Source organism: Pongo pygmaeus, chromosome 1 (genome assembly GCF_028885625.2).
Source record: "Pongo pygmaeus isolate AG05252 chromosome 1, NHGRI_mPonPyg2-v2.0_pri, whole genome shotgun sequence".
Lineage (NCBI taxonomy): Eukaryota > Metazoa > Chordata > Mammalia > Primates > Hominidae > Pongo > Pongo pygmaeus.
Window position 1 is genome coordinate 220012442 of NC_072373.2, and position 16180 is coordinate 220028621.

The 16180-nt window shown below is 43.3% G+C and overlaps 1 protein-coding gene across 1 annotated transcript in view; it reads left to right on the forward strand.

Annotated features, from left to right (window-relative positions):
* MTOR (mechanistic target of rapamycin kinase) overlaps nucleotides 1-16180 on the forward strand; it is a 157063-nt gene that overhangs the window by 49089 nt on the left and 91794 nt on the right. The window contains exons 23-28 of the mRNA XM_054439543.1: nucleotides 33-195; nucleotides 1604-1696; nucleotides 3050-3196; nucleotides 7836-7978; nucleotides 12776-12938; nucleotides 13076-13221. Of these exons, the coding sequence (XP_054295518.1) occupies nucleotides 33-195; nucleotides 1604-1696; nucleotides 3050-3196; nucleotides 7836-7978; nucleotides 12776-12938; nucleotides 13076-13221 (855 nt within the window). The remainder of the gene's footprint in view (nucleotides 1-32; nucleotides 196-1603; nucleotides 1697-3049; nucleotides 3197-7835; nucleotides 7979-12775; nucleotides 12939-13075; nucleotides 13222-16180) is intronic.

The following is a 16180-nucleotide window of genomic DNA, read 5'->3' on the forward strand; positions in this document are numbered from 1 at the left end:
TAGCAGTTACTGTATGTTAGCGATTGTTGTAGGGCAGCGCTAGAGACTGTGGACCGCCTGACGGAGTCCCTGGATTTCACTGACTATGCCTCCCGGATCATTCACCCTATTGTTCGAACACTGGACCAGAGCCCAGAACTGCGCTCCACAGCCATGGACACGCTGTCTTCACTTGTTTTTCAGCTGGGGAAGAAGGTAAGATGGGAGTCTGGACAGACAGGTGCTCTTCTGCCTTGTTTGGAAAGAAGACTTTGTCTGTGAGCCACTCAGACTTTGTCTGATGCCAGCCACCATCAGAGAACATGGAATTACTTGCTTTTTTTCTTTTCATGTGTTCAGCAAACATTTATTGAGCAACCTATGTGAGCTAAGTGCCATTCTGGGGGTAACACGGTAAACAGAATAAAGTCCTTGCTCTCATAGAGCTTCCATCCTGATGAAGCAAAGCAAATAAACAGTTTGTTTCTTAAGAGTGACGGGTTGAAGTGGGGAGAACTGCTCTTTATTTAGGGTAGACAGAGAAGACCTCTGATCAGTTGGCACTCAAGCAGAGACCTAGATAAAATAAAGGCCTGGTTGCAAAGAATTGGATGCAAGGAGAAGAAATAGCAAGTGCTAAGATTGAGGTGGCAGCTTGCTCAAAGAGTTCAGGGCACGGCGGGAGAGCAGTGTGACTTCAGAGGAACAAGCAACGGGGAAGTGCTTGGAGTTAAGGTGAAGGAGATAAGGCGGAATAGTAGAGACTAGATTTTGTAGGCCTGGAGCTCTCAAAATATCATTCCTGGACAAGCAGTATCAGTATCTACTTACCTGAGAACTTGTTAGAAATGCAGATTCTTGAGCTAGGCACAGTGACTCACACCCGTAATTCCAGCAACTTGAGAGGCTGAGGCAAGAGGACTGCTTGAGATCAGGAGTTGGAGACCAGCTCCAGACATAGCAAGACCTTGTCTCCACAAAAAAATTTAAAACTTAGCCAGGCATAGGGACACGTGCCTGTAGTCCCAGCTACTCAGGAGGCTAAGGCAGAGGGATCGCTTGAGTCCAGGAGTTCCAGACTGCAGTGACCCCCATAATTGTGCCATTGCACTCCAGCCTGGGCAACAGAGCAAGACCTCATCTCACCTAAGACCTACTGAATCAGATGTTCTAGCTGTGGAGCCCAGCAGTCTCTGGTTTCATGAGCTGTCCAGGTGATTCTGACGCCCACCACTAAAATATGCAAATCACTATTGTGGGCCATTGTAAGTACTTTGGCTTTTACTCTGAGCAAGACTGGAAGTTTTTGGTGGACTTTGAACACAGGAAAAAATAAGATCTGACTTAATATTTTTAAATGATAACTCAGTGCCGTGTGGGAAAATAGGCTGTGGGGCAAGGGCAGAAGCAAAGATCTGTTAAGAGGCCACCATCATAAACCAGATGATGGGGACTTGAACTAGGATTATAACAGAAGACGGGAAGAAGGATTCTTTTGAATATCACAGAGCTAGCCACAAACCCAGAAGAAATGGTCATAATGTAGTTGTATAATATTTTTTCCTCTACTTTTTCTCCACTCTCCAAAATGATAGTTTTTCATCTCTTCCCCCTCCCGTTTTAGTACCAAATTTTCATTCCAATGGTGAATAAAGTTCTTGTGCGACACCGAATCAATCATCAGCGCTACGATGTGCTCATCTGCAGAATTGTCAAGGTGAACTATACTTCTTTTCTGTTCTGAAGTCCCTGTTGCCTTTACTACTTGATATTCTTGTAATCTTGGCTATGGGAGTTTGTGTAGCTTTTTAGCTGTAAACTAGGGATTGGCAAACTTTTTTCCAGTTTTGTAGACTATGTGGTCTCTTTTGCACCTCCTCAGCTCTACCACTACAGCCTGAGAGCAGCCATACACAATGTGTAAACGATGAGCCTGGCTGCATTCCACTAAAACTTTATTTATGGACACCTAAATTTGATTCTCTCAATTTTCATGTGTTGCAAAATATCAATCTTCTTTTGATTTTTTTTTCCCCCAACCATTTAAAAGTATAAAAACCCTTCTTAGCTCTTGGGCTATATAAAAACAGGCAGGGGGCTGGGTGCGGTGGCTCCCGCCTTGGGAGGCCAAGGCAGGTGGATTGCTTGAGCCCAGGAGTTTGAGACCAGCCTGGGCAACATGGTAAAACCCCATCTGTACAAAAAATACAAAAAATTAACTGGTCATGATGGCGGGTACCTGTGGTCCCAGTTACCGAGGAGGCTGAAGTGGGAGGATCACCTGAGGCTGCAGTGAGCTGTGATTGCACCAGTGCACTCCAGCCTGGGTGGCGGAGTGAGACCCTATCTCAAAGTAGATTAAAGGCTAGGCACAGGGGCTCATGCCTGTAATCCCACAACTTTGAGAGGCTGAGGCGGGAGGATCACTTGAGGTCAGGAGTTCAAGACTAGCCTGGCCAACATGGTGAAACCCCGTCTCCATTAAAAATACAAAAATTAGCCGGGCATGGTGCTGCACACCTGTAGTCCCAACTATTCAATAGGCTCAGGCAAGAGAATTGCTTGAACCCAGGAGGCAGAGGTTGCAGTGAGCTGAGATTGCGCTACTGCACTCCAGCCTGAGAGACAGAGCTAGACTCTGTCTCAAAAAAATAAGTAAATAAATAGGTTAGATTAGGTAGACAGGCAGGTAGGGAGTGGCACAAATAAATAAGTGAATAGATAATTCTTTTAAAAAAGTTTTAAAAAGCCAGGGGATGGGGGCTGTTTGCTACCTTTGCTCCAAACACTTTATCGCTTTTCCCATTGCCGACAATTGTTTATCTTTGCTAGTTGCATGGTTGCTTGCTCTTAAGTCAGTGCTTGTCAGTAACTAGGAGTGACTAGCAAAGACTGTCTACATTTGGGGAGTCAGCCCATCTGTGGTTCATTTTGTCCATACGTGCAACTTTTTACTTCTTACTGAAATCCTGGCTTTACCAGGTCTGCACCTCCCAAAATTTAAAGATATTTCCTAAAGCAGGAGCATCTAGTAGAGTTACAGGTGTTTCCTATAAATCTTTGGTTGCAGGGATACACACTTGCTGATGAAGAGGAGGATCCTTTGATTTACCAGCATCGGATGCTTAGGAGTGGCCAAGGGGATGCATTGGCTAGTGGACCCGTGGAAACAGGACCCATGAAAAAACTGCACGTCAGCACCATCAACCTCCAAAAGGCAAGTCCATTGTTTCAGGGGACTGGGAAAGGAGAGCTCTGCTCTTCTCACTTACTCAAAACTTTCAACTGTTTAAACCAACCAAAAACCAGCCCAGGTGTTTTTTCCAGAAATCTAGATACCATGAACTTAGATCATTTTGTCTTTTTACAGGTGCCTAAATTGTAATTTTGTTTTGAATAGAGAAAAAGTAGAGAACAAAATGTCCTTTTTTGCTCCTTTGGAATATGGATGGTAGAACCTTTTGTTGCAAATACATTCTCATTTTTTACATGAAGGGAACAAAGCTAGTGAGCCCCCTAGTTGGCACTGAGACTGATGAAGGCTCTTTAAAACAGTGCTTTTCAAACTTCTCAAATTCATTGGGCTTACCAGTTGCTGGGAATCTTGTAAAAATGCTTATTCTGATGTTGGCAGTCTGATTTGGGGCCTGATATTCTGCATTTCTGACAAGCTGCCAGCTAATGTAATGCTGGTGGTCCATGGACCGTACTTTGAGTGGTGAGGTTTTAGATGTTTCCAAGTGATTACTGAATTATCTCTGCTGGGCAAAGCCTAAGATATGACCAGCTTTTCACCATGTATGCCATCAGCCATCCACCTAAAAACAGGCAGTTTCAAAGCATCTCTAGTGAATCAGAGCACAATAATCATAATTACTTCACCGACTTTTAAATAAATATACCACATCGAGTATTTTCCATTTTGCATTAGTCTTTCATGTTTCTGGTGACTGTAAGCAACTTCCAGTTTAGATTTCGGTGTTATTTTTCATCTATTAGCCAGCTCACTCCATGTGCAGCAGCAGATAGAGGTGAAGAACTGGGCAAGACTGTGTCCCAGCTGACTCGTTCACTTCTTTTGGCAAAGCCCATAAAGATTTGAACACAGTCCTTTGTGCATGTGTGCGGGCTCACGCCCAGCTTTGGAACACTGGGGGTTTATTACTGTTGTTTCAGAGTCTTTACTCACACAAACAGCTTCAAGTGACCACTGCTAAGAAACGTTTGCTGGGTTAAGATGGAGGTAGTAAAATATTCCTGGGTCAGAAGTGATGCTGCTTTCCCTCTGGGGATTTTGTAACTGCCGCTCTGAGACTTTAGGAGGAAGAAAAAGGTTATCAGTCACTTGGCATTCCCAGGTAATCATTGAGGCCACCCTGCTGACACCTCACACTGGAGGGAGGGGCCAGGCAGGAGGCCAGATGTACATTTCCACCCAGATGTTTTCATCCTGACTAGGTTCAGAATGTCCTTCCAACCAGGCAGCCGTCCACCCTGCTTTAGAGCTTTGTTCTCTCTATTTTAGGAAATTCCTCAGTAATCTAGTTTGCTTCCGGGAAGTTTTGCTTTCTACCCAGACTTGGAAAAAATAAGTATAAACCTTGCCAGATAGACAAAAGAAAGACTCTTAGTTTATCTCACCTGAGAAAGCAGATCAAGTTCAAAACTCTAGACGAAATCCTCCACAGCTCACTCTCAGATCTATTTCATTGGGAAGTAAATTGTGGGAGCTGGGTGTGGTGGCTCATGCCTGTAATCTCAGTAATTTGGCAGGCCAAAATGGAAGAATCACTTGAAGCAGGAGTTTGAGACCAGCCTGGGCAACATAGTAAAACACCATCTGTATAATAAAAATGAAAAATGAAAAAAATTAATTCCAGCCTGGGCAACAGAGTAAGACCCTGTCTCCAAAAAAAAAAAAAAAAAAAAAAAAAGAATTGAAAAAATTTTAAAAATTAGCTGAGCAGAGTGGCACCTGCCTGTAATCCGAGCTACTCAGGAGACTGAGGCAGGAGGTTCACTTGAGCCCATGAGTTCCAGGGTGCAGTGAGCTATGATTGCGCCACTGTACTCCAGCCCAGGTGACAGAGCATGATTCTCTTTAAAAAACAAACAAACAAACAAACAAACAGGTAGGGGGCCAGGTGCAGTGGCTCATGCCTGTAATTCCAACACTTTGGGAAGTCAAGGCAGGAGGATTACTCGAGCCCAGGAGTTCAAGACCAGCTGGGGCAACATGGCAAAATTCCCCCGCTACAAAAAATACGAAAATTAGCTGGACATGGTGGTGCATGCCTGTAGTTCCGGCTACTCGAGAGGCTAAGGTGGGAGGATCTCTTGAGCCTGGGAAATCAAGGCTGTAGTAAGCAGTGATCATCCCACTTTACCACTCCAGCACAGGCAACAGAGTAAGACCCTGTCTCACCAAAAAAAAAAAAAAAAAAAAAAAGGCAGCAGTCCTCATTGTTCAGAAGTAAATTGTGCCTCCTTATAATCATGTGATAATAATTAGGGATTGGTATATTTATCAGCCTTAACCAACTTTCAGAGTAACAATTTGCCACCTCAGTCACCATTTTATTGGTTATGATAATATAGGATTTATGTGATACAGAAAACATAAAAACCATTTATGTATACCTCTAGAATGCCTTCCAGAATTTTCAGCAGCTTTACTGTCTGTCTGAATGATAATCTGTTTGGGTTTACCTTCACCACAAGTAAGCTGGCATTCCATGAACAGGCACCAGCATCACCAGATGAGGCAATCAGCAGTGGGTGGATGGCAAGAGGAAGCAGCTCGTGTTTACACAGTTGTTATAGAACCCAGAGAATTGAGAGTTGATAATGTTTTACAGAGCAGGGGGAAAGGGCCACATGGGGGACTTGGCCTAGTCAATAAATTAAGCTATGATTTTTTGAAAACCTATTTACTGCCATTTATCAAGTAATAGTAACAACTAACATTTATTGAGTGCTTTCCATGTGTCAAGCACTGTGGTGGAACACTTTATATTAACTCATTTAATCTTCATGATAACCCCATGAGTTAGGTGCTGTCGTTGCTGTCCCACTTTACAGATGTGGACTGTGAGGCACTGACAGGTTAAGTAATTTGCCCAGTGTCAACTAGCATCAATAGTGGAGCTGGGATTTGACCTAGATAGCATGACTCCAGAGCCCACTCTCTTAACCACTGTGTTGAATTGTTTCTGCCTTACCCAGGCCCAACCTCATTTCATTAGAGGGAAAAAGAAACTGGTAATACTTCCCTGTTTATGTGCAGCTTTTAACAATTGCTATATAATATAATACAGCTACACACAGACCCATCTTGTAGGGAAGAAACCAGGTATCTGTGGGCAGGAAAGGACTGGATGTTCCCATTGTGCTCAACAGAACAAGGTCTAAAAGTCAAGTCTTTGGTATCTAGTCTCCCTCTTCCTTCTCATTCAGAGGTTCTCATTGTATGGTCAGTGGTATTATTTAGTTTGTCTCTTGTAACATTTCTACTTCGGTTTTTGACATAAAGTGATAGTTTGTATAACTCTATTCATCCTTAACTCTTTAGAAGCAACAGCACATCTCCGGTGTATCCCAGGGAGGTGATGGTTGAGTCCTTGATGGTATAGCACCTGGGGGTCTTTTCACTCACTGGACCACTTCACTAGTCCAAAGTTTGAGACCTTCTGCTCTCACTTACATGATTTCCCCCATTTAGGGAGGATTGACGTGTCCTGCTGGAAAAATCTTTGAAGAACATATTTTAAAAGTTAGGGATTTAGTGTAGTTAGGGCTAGGCCAGTTCAAATAGGTGTCGTTTTGACAATAATAACAATCATTTTTTGCTCCTTTATTCCAGCTAAGCCATTTAGATACATTATCCCTAGATGAGGCACTCTGAGGCTCAGCTGCAAAATACAGGTAATTTGCCCAGGGTGTTACAGCTGCTGAGTGGAAGAGCCAGGATCCCAGGCAGGTGTTTCTAACTTTAGAGAAATAGGCAAATAGTACTAACTTTGTGCCAAGCACTGTTATAAATTCATTACATTTATTAACTTAAAATACCCCAGGAAGCAGAAACTATAATCCTCATTTTACAGATGAGGAAACCGAGGCACAGAGGAGTTAAGTGACTTGCCAAAGATCAGAGAGCCAATTATGTTATATAACTGGGATTTGAACTGAAGCCATTGAGTCAAGTGCAGCTGTTGCCCACTACACAATACTGTTCTCCAAAACCTCAGCCTTTCCACCCACCTGCCTAAGCTGCCCTTGGTAGTAACTCTTGATGTTTGGAGAGTTCAGAGTTTTGAGAGAAGTTGGAGGGGATAGAGTAGAAATTAAATCTGTTCAACCCCTTTTTCTTGTTCACCACAGTGCCATGTGCTTTGGGCTCACTGCTCACCTGGTTGCAACATGATTCACTATTGTGTAAACCTGAGCCTTTTCCCTCTTCTTGCATGACTCTTCACTGTCAGATGAGCTGGTATTCTAATGCAGAGGACGCAGCTCCCTTCATGCCCTGCTGGAGCCCATTAGGCTTTGTCGAATGCGCCCGAGTGTGGCAATCCCATGTATTCTGGTTCTGTAGAGCTCCTTTGCTGCAGTCAGAGTCCAGCACAAAGGAGTTGTGAAACAGGCTTTTTCCACAGTGTGGTATGTTCCAGAGTTGCTGTTCTTGCTTTGTGGCTTTTAATTAAATATTATTCTTTTGTATTTGCACTCTAGGGGAATTTTATCATGAAAAGATGGATTTTATAAATCTAAAAGTAGAATAATCATTAAATAGATGAGGACTTTTTCTATTGGCCCTTGAAACTGATTGTTTTCCATTGTCACCTGTGGGATCACAGGCCTGGGGCGCTGCCAGGAGGGTCTCCAAAGATGACTGGCTGGAATGGCTGAGACGACTGAGCCTGGAGCTGCTGAAGGACTCATCATCGCCCTCCCTGCGCTCCTGCTGGGCCCTGGCACAGGCCTACAACCCGATGGCCAGGTATAGTGTGTCAGGGCGGGTGGAGAAGATCAGCATGTAGAAAACGATGTATACAAATTAGTTTTTATTAGAAGTAATAATCGAGGGGCTGGTATTTTTAATTTTTCTAATTTTGTGGGATACAAAGAAAGAGAAAGACAAATTCAACAAGCTCATACTGTAGCATCTATCTTAACCTTGCTAGTAGACCACAAATTCCTTTTTCTAGTAGCTTTAGGTCTAACATTTTAATTACAAAGTTATTTGTAACTCTAAAAGCAACTGTGTAATAGTTGAATGTAACCTATTTCCAATAACAATGGTATTCTAATTATTGCTGTTTGTTACAAATATCACAGAAAAAAAATGGTCTGAAGCAATAACAGTTATTTTACTCCTGAATCTGCAATTTGGGAGGACTTTTGGGACAGCTCGCCTCTGCTCCACATGGTGTCAGTGGAGATGGTTTGACTGGGGCAGGATGGAGGATCCGCATTCAAGGCTGGCTTGTGTGTCTGGCAAAGTGCAGGTGACTCTCGACTAGGAACCCAGCTCTGGCTGGGGGCCTTGGTTCTTCTCCATGGGATCACTCCATGGGTTGCTTGGGCCTTCTCACAGATGGTGACTGGCTTCAAGAGTGAGTGTCCCAAGAGAACGAGGTAGTAGAAGAGCATGGTGTTTTTATGACCTAAGTCATAAAGAGTCTTGGAAGTCATGAAGAGTCACTTCTGCCTTGCTCTGTTGCTCAAGACAGCCACAAAGGTGCACTCAGGCTCAAGGGAAGAAGACATGGACACCCACCTCTTGATAGAGGAGAAGTAATATTCTAACAGACTATATGGGACAGGAGCCACTGTTGCAGACATCTCTGGAAAATAGAATTTGCCAGAATTTTTTTTTTCTTTTTTTGAGAGAGTCTTGCTCTGTTGCTCAGGCTGGACTGCAGTGGCACAATTGTGGCTCACTGCAACCCTGCCTCCTGGTTCAAGAGATTCTCCTGCCTCAGCCTCCCGTGTAGCTGGGATTACAGGTGTGCACCACCACACCCAGCTAATTTTGTATTTTTAGTAGAGACAGGGTTTCGCCATGTTGGCCAGGCTGGTCTTGAACTCCTGGTCTCAAGTGATCTGCTCACCTTGGCCTCTCAAAGTGCTGGGATTACAGACATGAGCCACTTGGCCAAAATTTTTTTTATTGATGCATAATAGATGTACGTATATTTTCAAAGTACATGTGATATTTCGATACATTCATATAATGTGTAATAAAACAAATCAGGATAATTGGGATATTCATCACTTTAGACATCTTTTTTTGTTGTTTGGTTGGTTTTTTGTTTTCAATTTTGTTTTTGTTTTTGAGATGGAGTCTTGCTCTGTCACCCAGGCTGGAGCACAGTGGCGCGATTGTGGCTCACTGCAACCTCCGTCTCCCAGGTTCAAGTGATTCTCCTGCCTCAGCCTCCCGAGTAGCTGGGAGTACAGGTGCACGCCATCACGCCCAGCTATTTTTTGTAATTTTAGTAGACATGGGGTTTCACCATGTTGGCCAGGCTGGTCTTGAACTCCTGACCTCAAGTGATCCACCCGCCTTGGCCTCCCAGAGTGCTGGGATTACAGGCGTGAGCTGCTGCGCCCCGCCTGGTTTTTTGTTTTTGTTTTTGTTTTGGAAGCAGGGTCTCTGCTGCCCGGGCTGGAGTGCAGTGGGACGATCTCGGCTCACTGCAGCCTCAACCTCCTGGGCTCAAGTGATCCTCCCACGTCAGCCTCCTGAGTAGCTGGAACTGTAGACACGCGCCAAGCCCAGCTAATTTTATTTTTTGTAGAGATGAGATCTCACTATGTTGCCCAGGCTGATCTCAAACTCCTGGACTCAAGCAGTCATCCTGCCTCAGCCTCCCAAAGTGGTGTGATTTATAGGCATGAGTCATCACCATTTTTTTTTTTTAAATTTTTTAAAAATTTTTATAGATTTTGGACAAGTGCAGGTTTGTTACATGGATATGTTGCATAGTGGTGAAGTCTGGGCTTTTAGTAGAACCATCACCTGAATAATAGTGTACATCGTACCTATCAGGTAATTTCTCATCCCTCAACCCCGCCAAAAAAAATATTGTTTTAAATAGTAAGTCTTTTTTTTTTTTGAGACGGAGTTTTGCTCTGTTTCCCAGGCTGGAGCGCAGTGGCGCGATCTTGGCTCACCGCAACCTCTGCCTCCTGGGTTCAAGCCATTCTCCTGCCTCAGCCTCCCAAGGAGCTGGGACTACAGGTGCATGCCACCACACCTGGCCAGTTTTTTGTACTTTTAGTAGAGATGGGGTTTCACCATGTTAGCCAGGATGGTCTCGATCTCCTGACCTCGCAATCCGCCCACCTCGGCCTCCCAAAGTGCTGGGATTACAGGCATGAGCCACTGTGCCCGGCCTAAATAGTAAATCTTAAACAGCCATTTAAAATTTGGTTTACAGGCTGGGCATGGTGGCTCCTGCCTATAATCTCAGCACTCTAGGAGGCTGAGACAGGAGGATCACTTGAGGTCAAGAGTTCAAGACCAGCCTGGGCAACCTAGCGAGACTCTGTCTCCACAAAAATAAAAAATTAGCCAAGCGTGGTGGCATGAACCTGTAATCCTAACTACTTAGAAGGCTGAGGCGGGGGGATTGCTTGAGCCCAGGAGTTTAGAGGCTGCAGAGAGCCACAGTCGTGCCGCTGCATTCCAGCCTGGATGGCAGAGCAAGACTGCATCTCAAAAAAATTTTTTTTGGTTTATAAAACTTTTAATGCATGTGAAAGATTTATAATATAATGTAAGTAAATAAAATAGAATACAAAATTGAAAATTAAATATGAATAGGATAAAGATTAGAAAGTAATATAGCAATGGTTATCTCTAGGGAAGGCTTAAGGAGTGATTATTTTCTTTTTTATTCTCTTCTTTATTTCTTAAATTTTTCTGCATTGGACATTATTTATAATGAGGCATAAAACGGTGATTTAATTAATAAGCAGCCCTTCGCATTGGCAAGAAGCAGAAAGCAAGGCATTTCACTTCATTTTTGTCAGCAGCTGGTTTGCTGTTATGATATATATTTAGAAGTAGTGATGGCCCCTGAGATTGTTGGTTTGATGCCATGATTTGCTTCTAATTTCTTTCAAGTATTTTTTAATGCTTTAAAATAGTTTCTAGGACTTCCTGTTTCCGTAGTGTGGAGATATCATGTACTCAGCTGATGTATTTATTATTCCTCTTTTCACTCGAGTCACCTCTGAGCACAGTGTTAATCCACGAGAGGCTTGTGATATACACATAATGTTTTTATCCCCTTAGTCCCAAATACATTCATTCAAGATCCAATGTGGCCTCTGACCTAGATCAGGAAAACTTTTTTTATGATTTTAAAGATGAAGGTCTTGCTTATTGCCCTGGCTTGTCTTGAACTGCTAATCTCAAGAGATCCTCCTGCCTCAGCCTCCCAAGTCACCAGGATGACCAGCGACTGTAATTACCTGGCTCCGAAAACTTATTTTTAAACTTTATTTTTTTTTTTGAAACAGAGTCTCGCTCTGTCGCCCAGGCTGGAGTGCAGTGATGTGATCTTGGCTCACTGCAAACTCCGCCTCCTGAGTTCAAGCCATTCTCCTGCCTCAGCCTCCTGAGTAGCTGGGACTACAGGCCACCGCCACCGCGCCCAGCTAATTTTTTGTATTTTTAGTAGAGATGGGGTTTCACCATGTTAGCCAGGATGGTCTTGATCTCCTGACCTTGTGATCCGCCTGCCTCAGCCTCCCAGTACGCCTGGCCTTATTTTTAAATTTATAACAGACTTTTTTTGGTCTTCATTTTATCCTTTGGATTTCAAATTTTGTTTTTTCTATCAAATTCCAAAATTATACACATTGGTCTAACTTTACCTGTTAATATGTAACAGAAAATAGGTATAGAGGCATCAAATGCTAAATCTATCCATTGTAGGTATATCCTGTTTTTTCCCACTTCCTTCCCCGCACAGTCACCAGAACAGTGGGGAGGACAGGATTAATGTTAGATGTAAGGGATGGCAAATGTGTCCATCATGTGGTACTGTGGTAATGTAAAGTAGTCATAGTAATCTTTGAAATGGAACCTCTGGTTCCACGTCTTTGTGAGGCCCCAACTGTTGGCTTAGAAAATCTTTTAGAACTTAAGGATTTGGAGCCTATTTGCTAATGCTTCTAGTCCTGTTGTCATTTTTTTTATGACCATCCAACTAAGGGTTCTGGTTATATTTTGAAAGCAATTGCAGATGCTGCCTTTAACATTTCTGACCTTAAGAATTTAGACGTTGTCCCAGAAACATCCCAAGAATCATGTAATGATTATTATTTTCTGCATTTGTTAATGCCAACTTCTATGTTAGAAGTCCCTATTCTGTTCATTTCCCATTTCCTCCAGTGAAGAGAAATGATGCAAAAACTGCCAAGAAATATTCCTTTGGAGAAAAGTCACTTTGCTCTGCTCTTCTCCCCGCCCTGCCACTCGCCCTCCAAGTCCCTGTATATCACAGTGTCTGTACCTGCAGTGTAAGATTCAGTAGACACTAGCCATATGTGGTTAATTAAAAATAAATAAAATGTAAAATTCAGTTCCTTGGCCACACTTGCCACAGTTCAAGTGCTTTAATGATCACTGGCTACCATATTGGACAGGAAAGTTCTCTTGGACAGCACTGGTCTGTATAACCAAAATCAGTGATGCCAAAAGCGAATTGATAGGTGTGACTTTGAGGCAGCAGGCAGAGGCATGGGAGGTCTCTCCATTTTCCACCTTCTCTGCCTTCAGGGATCTCTTCAATGCTGCATTTGTGTCCTGCTGGTCTGAACTGAATGAAGATCAACAGGATGAGCTCATCAGAAGCATCGAGTTGGCCCTCACCTCACAAGACATCGCTGAAGTCACACAGACCCTCTTAAACTTGGCTGAATTCATGGAACACAGTGACAAGGTGAGACTTTTCCCCATTGTCCAGATGGAGGCTGACAGGGAACCAGCTGGAGGGAGGAGAGAAGCATCCACACAGCCTTCTCTTATTTGTGCCCCATCTGCCATTTTCCTATGCTGTGAGGTTTTGCTCTCCTCCAGGGCCCCCTGCCACTGAGAGATGACAATGGCATTGTTCTGCTGGGTGAGAGAGCTGCCAAGTGCCGAGCATATGCCAAAGCACTACACTACAAAGAACTGGAGTTCCAGAAAGGCCCCACCCCTGCCATTCTAGAATCTCTCATCAGGTAGGCCATAAACCCTTTTTAATTGCTGCCTTCATGCAAAATGACCTCTCTTCTCCCACTGCCTGGTGCCACTTCACTGGAGTCACTTGGAGACTTCTGCTCTGTGAAGTCTGCCTCTGGGTCTGGCCAGCACGTTTAAATGACATGTTGTTGCAGATGGCTCTCCCCAGGAATCTAGCCATGATTGTCATTTCTGTTGACCCTTATCACCTGGGCTCCTGTTGTTTTCCAACCTGTCCTTTCTTGTTCCAGTGAAATTTAGTTGAGAAGCAATTCTGTGGCCATGGCAGCCTAGGAAGATATGTTTTATGTCTGGGTTAGATAGTGCTGTCTAGAGCTGGAGTAGAATGTGCTGGTTCCTGGGCTTCAGAAGGTACCCAAGGGCACAGTGGGGTTTTATCAACTAAATCTATTGATGTCTGCATCTTCCTCGTCTGGTGTTTTGTGAATATAAAAGGCAGAGCATAATCTGAAGTCTAATGGTCTTTTCTCTGATGTGGTTATGTTCGCTCCTCTGTTAAGACAGTTTTCAGTCTTCTGGGTATGGAAAAAATAGTTTGTTTAATAAATTTTCTGCTGTTAGGAAATTATAAGCAGCAGGAAACATTAGCTCCAGCTCCTAAAAAACCATTCACTTCCCCTAATGATTATCAGAGAATATCAACTCTGGGATCTCATTATCTTCATGTGAATGCTAAGTGGTCGGTCATTTCACTGCAGATAGTTCAGAAAAAATCATCTGGCTAATAAGTTCCTTCACTGTGGCTGATAGAGCCTGCTGTGTGGCTCTATCAAAGGAGGATAGAGCCTCCTTTGTTTGAGAGGGTAATCAAATAGCCAAGTCCTTTCCTAGCTGTGCTTTTGAGAAGGTATTTAAAAAAGTTCCTTTAACACTTTAAAAAGTTAGCAAAAAGATAGAAATAGAATCCTGTTTTTGCCCAAATAAATTGGACTTGGAGAAAATGTTGATTTCTGAAATACCATGTAGGAACATTTAAAAACATGCCGTCCTCTGAGGCATGCTTCAGTTTCAAATCAGCACAGTAAATGTGAAAATCCACCTTCTTCCTTCCATCTCTGGCTTATGTAATGTGCTGTCACGTGATAACTGATAGAAAATATGGTAACTAAGTATGATCACTTTAAGGTCAGATAACTCATTTTGCATATTAATTTCCTTGCTCACCTATTTGAGACCTATTTGAAACCTTCCCAATTCCACCCTTAATTTTTCCCCATATTTGATACAATCATAAAAACAAAGTTATGCAGATTTGTAGCAGAAAAATATAGTCAGAGGCCTGGAAAAGTGCTCTAGAAGGTTATTTAGCTTTGTAAGCAAATATAATTGAAAGTAAAGCCTCAGAATTCCCTGGAGATTGATCTTGTCCTTTGTTTAAAACACTGTTCCAGGCCGGGCGGGGTAGATCACACCTGTAATCCCAGCACTCTGGGAGGCCAAAGTGGGTGAATCACTTGATGTCAGGAGTTCGAGACCAGCCTGGCCAACATGGTGAAACCCCCATCTCTACTAAAAATACAAAAATTAGCTGGGCTTGGTACTAAAAATACAAAAATTAGCTGGGCGTGGTGGCGCACATCTGTAATCCCAGCTACTTGGGAGGCTGAGGCAGGAGAATTGCTTGAACCCTGGAGCTGGAGGTTGCAATGAGCCAAGATTGAGTCACTGTACTCTAGCCGGGATGACAGCGAGATTCTGTGTCAATAAATAAATGAATGAATGAGTGAATGAATGAATGCTGTTTCTGGGGAAAGCCAGTGTACTCGGCTCTTTGGGTGTCCTCAGCTAAGTCAAGCTCAGCTTGCATTTCTGCCTCCCTTCTGCTGGTCTCCTGTGTCTTCCCATTACCTTTCTTTTTTTGCTTCCAATTGCAGTTTTTACTTCTGATTTTGTAAAGCTGCTTTTCCTAAGCCCGGTTGTGGTGGTATACTGTCGTCTTTACTGAAAGAAGTTTTAAGAAACAGCCTTAGACAAAGTTGCTCACAGCAGTACCCCTAGTTCTGTGGGTGAGCCTCATGGAAATTCTTCTCAGGGGTCTTTTCCCACTGTTGGTTGTATGTCCCTGAGCCACTGCTTTGATCTGGCCTTGGAGACATCGCTTTGCAGTAAGGGATTGACTTCCTTCCTCACAGTGGCTACTAGAGAGCTTGAAGCTAAATTCCTGGTCTACCTCCAACAAATTCCAGACATCTTACCTGTTTTTACTACTAACCCTCCCCCAACCCCCACAGGCTTTGTTTTATTTTTCCTACTCTTATTTTCCCTTCACCAATTTGTCTGCTTTTTTAGAGCTTATTTTAGTATACACATTTGAGTCAACTTCCCTAAATTCTTTTTGAAACAATTGGGGTAGCCCTACACAAAAACATCTTTGTTCAGCTATTTCTTTTCTTTTCTTTTCTTTTTTAGATGGAGTCTCGCTCTGTCTCCAGGCTGGAGTGCAGTGGCACAATCTTGGCTCACTGCAACCTCTGCCTCGTAGATTCAAGCGATTCTCCTGCCTCAGCTTCCTAAGTAGCTGGGACCACAGGCCCATGCCACCATGCCCAGCTAATTTTTGTATTTTTAGTAGAAAGGGGGTTTCACCATGTTGGCCAGGATGGTCTCGCTCTCTTGACCTCGTGATTCACCCGCCTCAGCCTCCTAAAGTGCTGGGATTACAGGCGTGAGCCACCACACCTGGTCTTGTGCAGCTATTTCTTATTTTTTTGTCTTTGCTTTAAAAAACTGTGTTCTGTTGACAGTATTGTTCTCTTGCTACTAGTTCAATCTGTCTTGCAACCTATTGACTTTTTAAACCTATCTGCTACAGGGCAAATTAAATCCGAGATGTAATCTCAAATCAGGGCTAACACTGAGATAGTATAAACTACCCCCATCTCCTTAAAGCTCACATATCAGTAAATATATTTGCTTTCTTGGGGACAGAGGATTGAG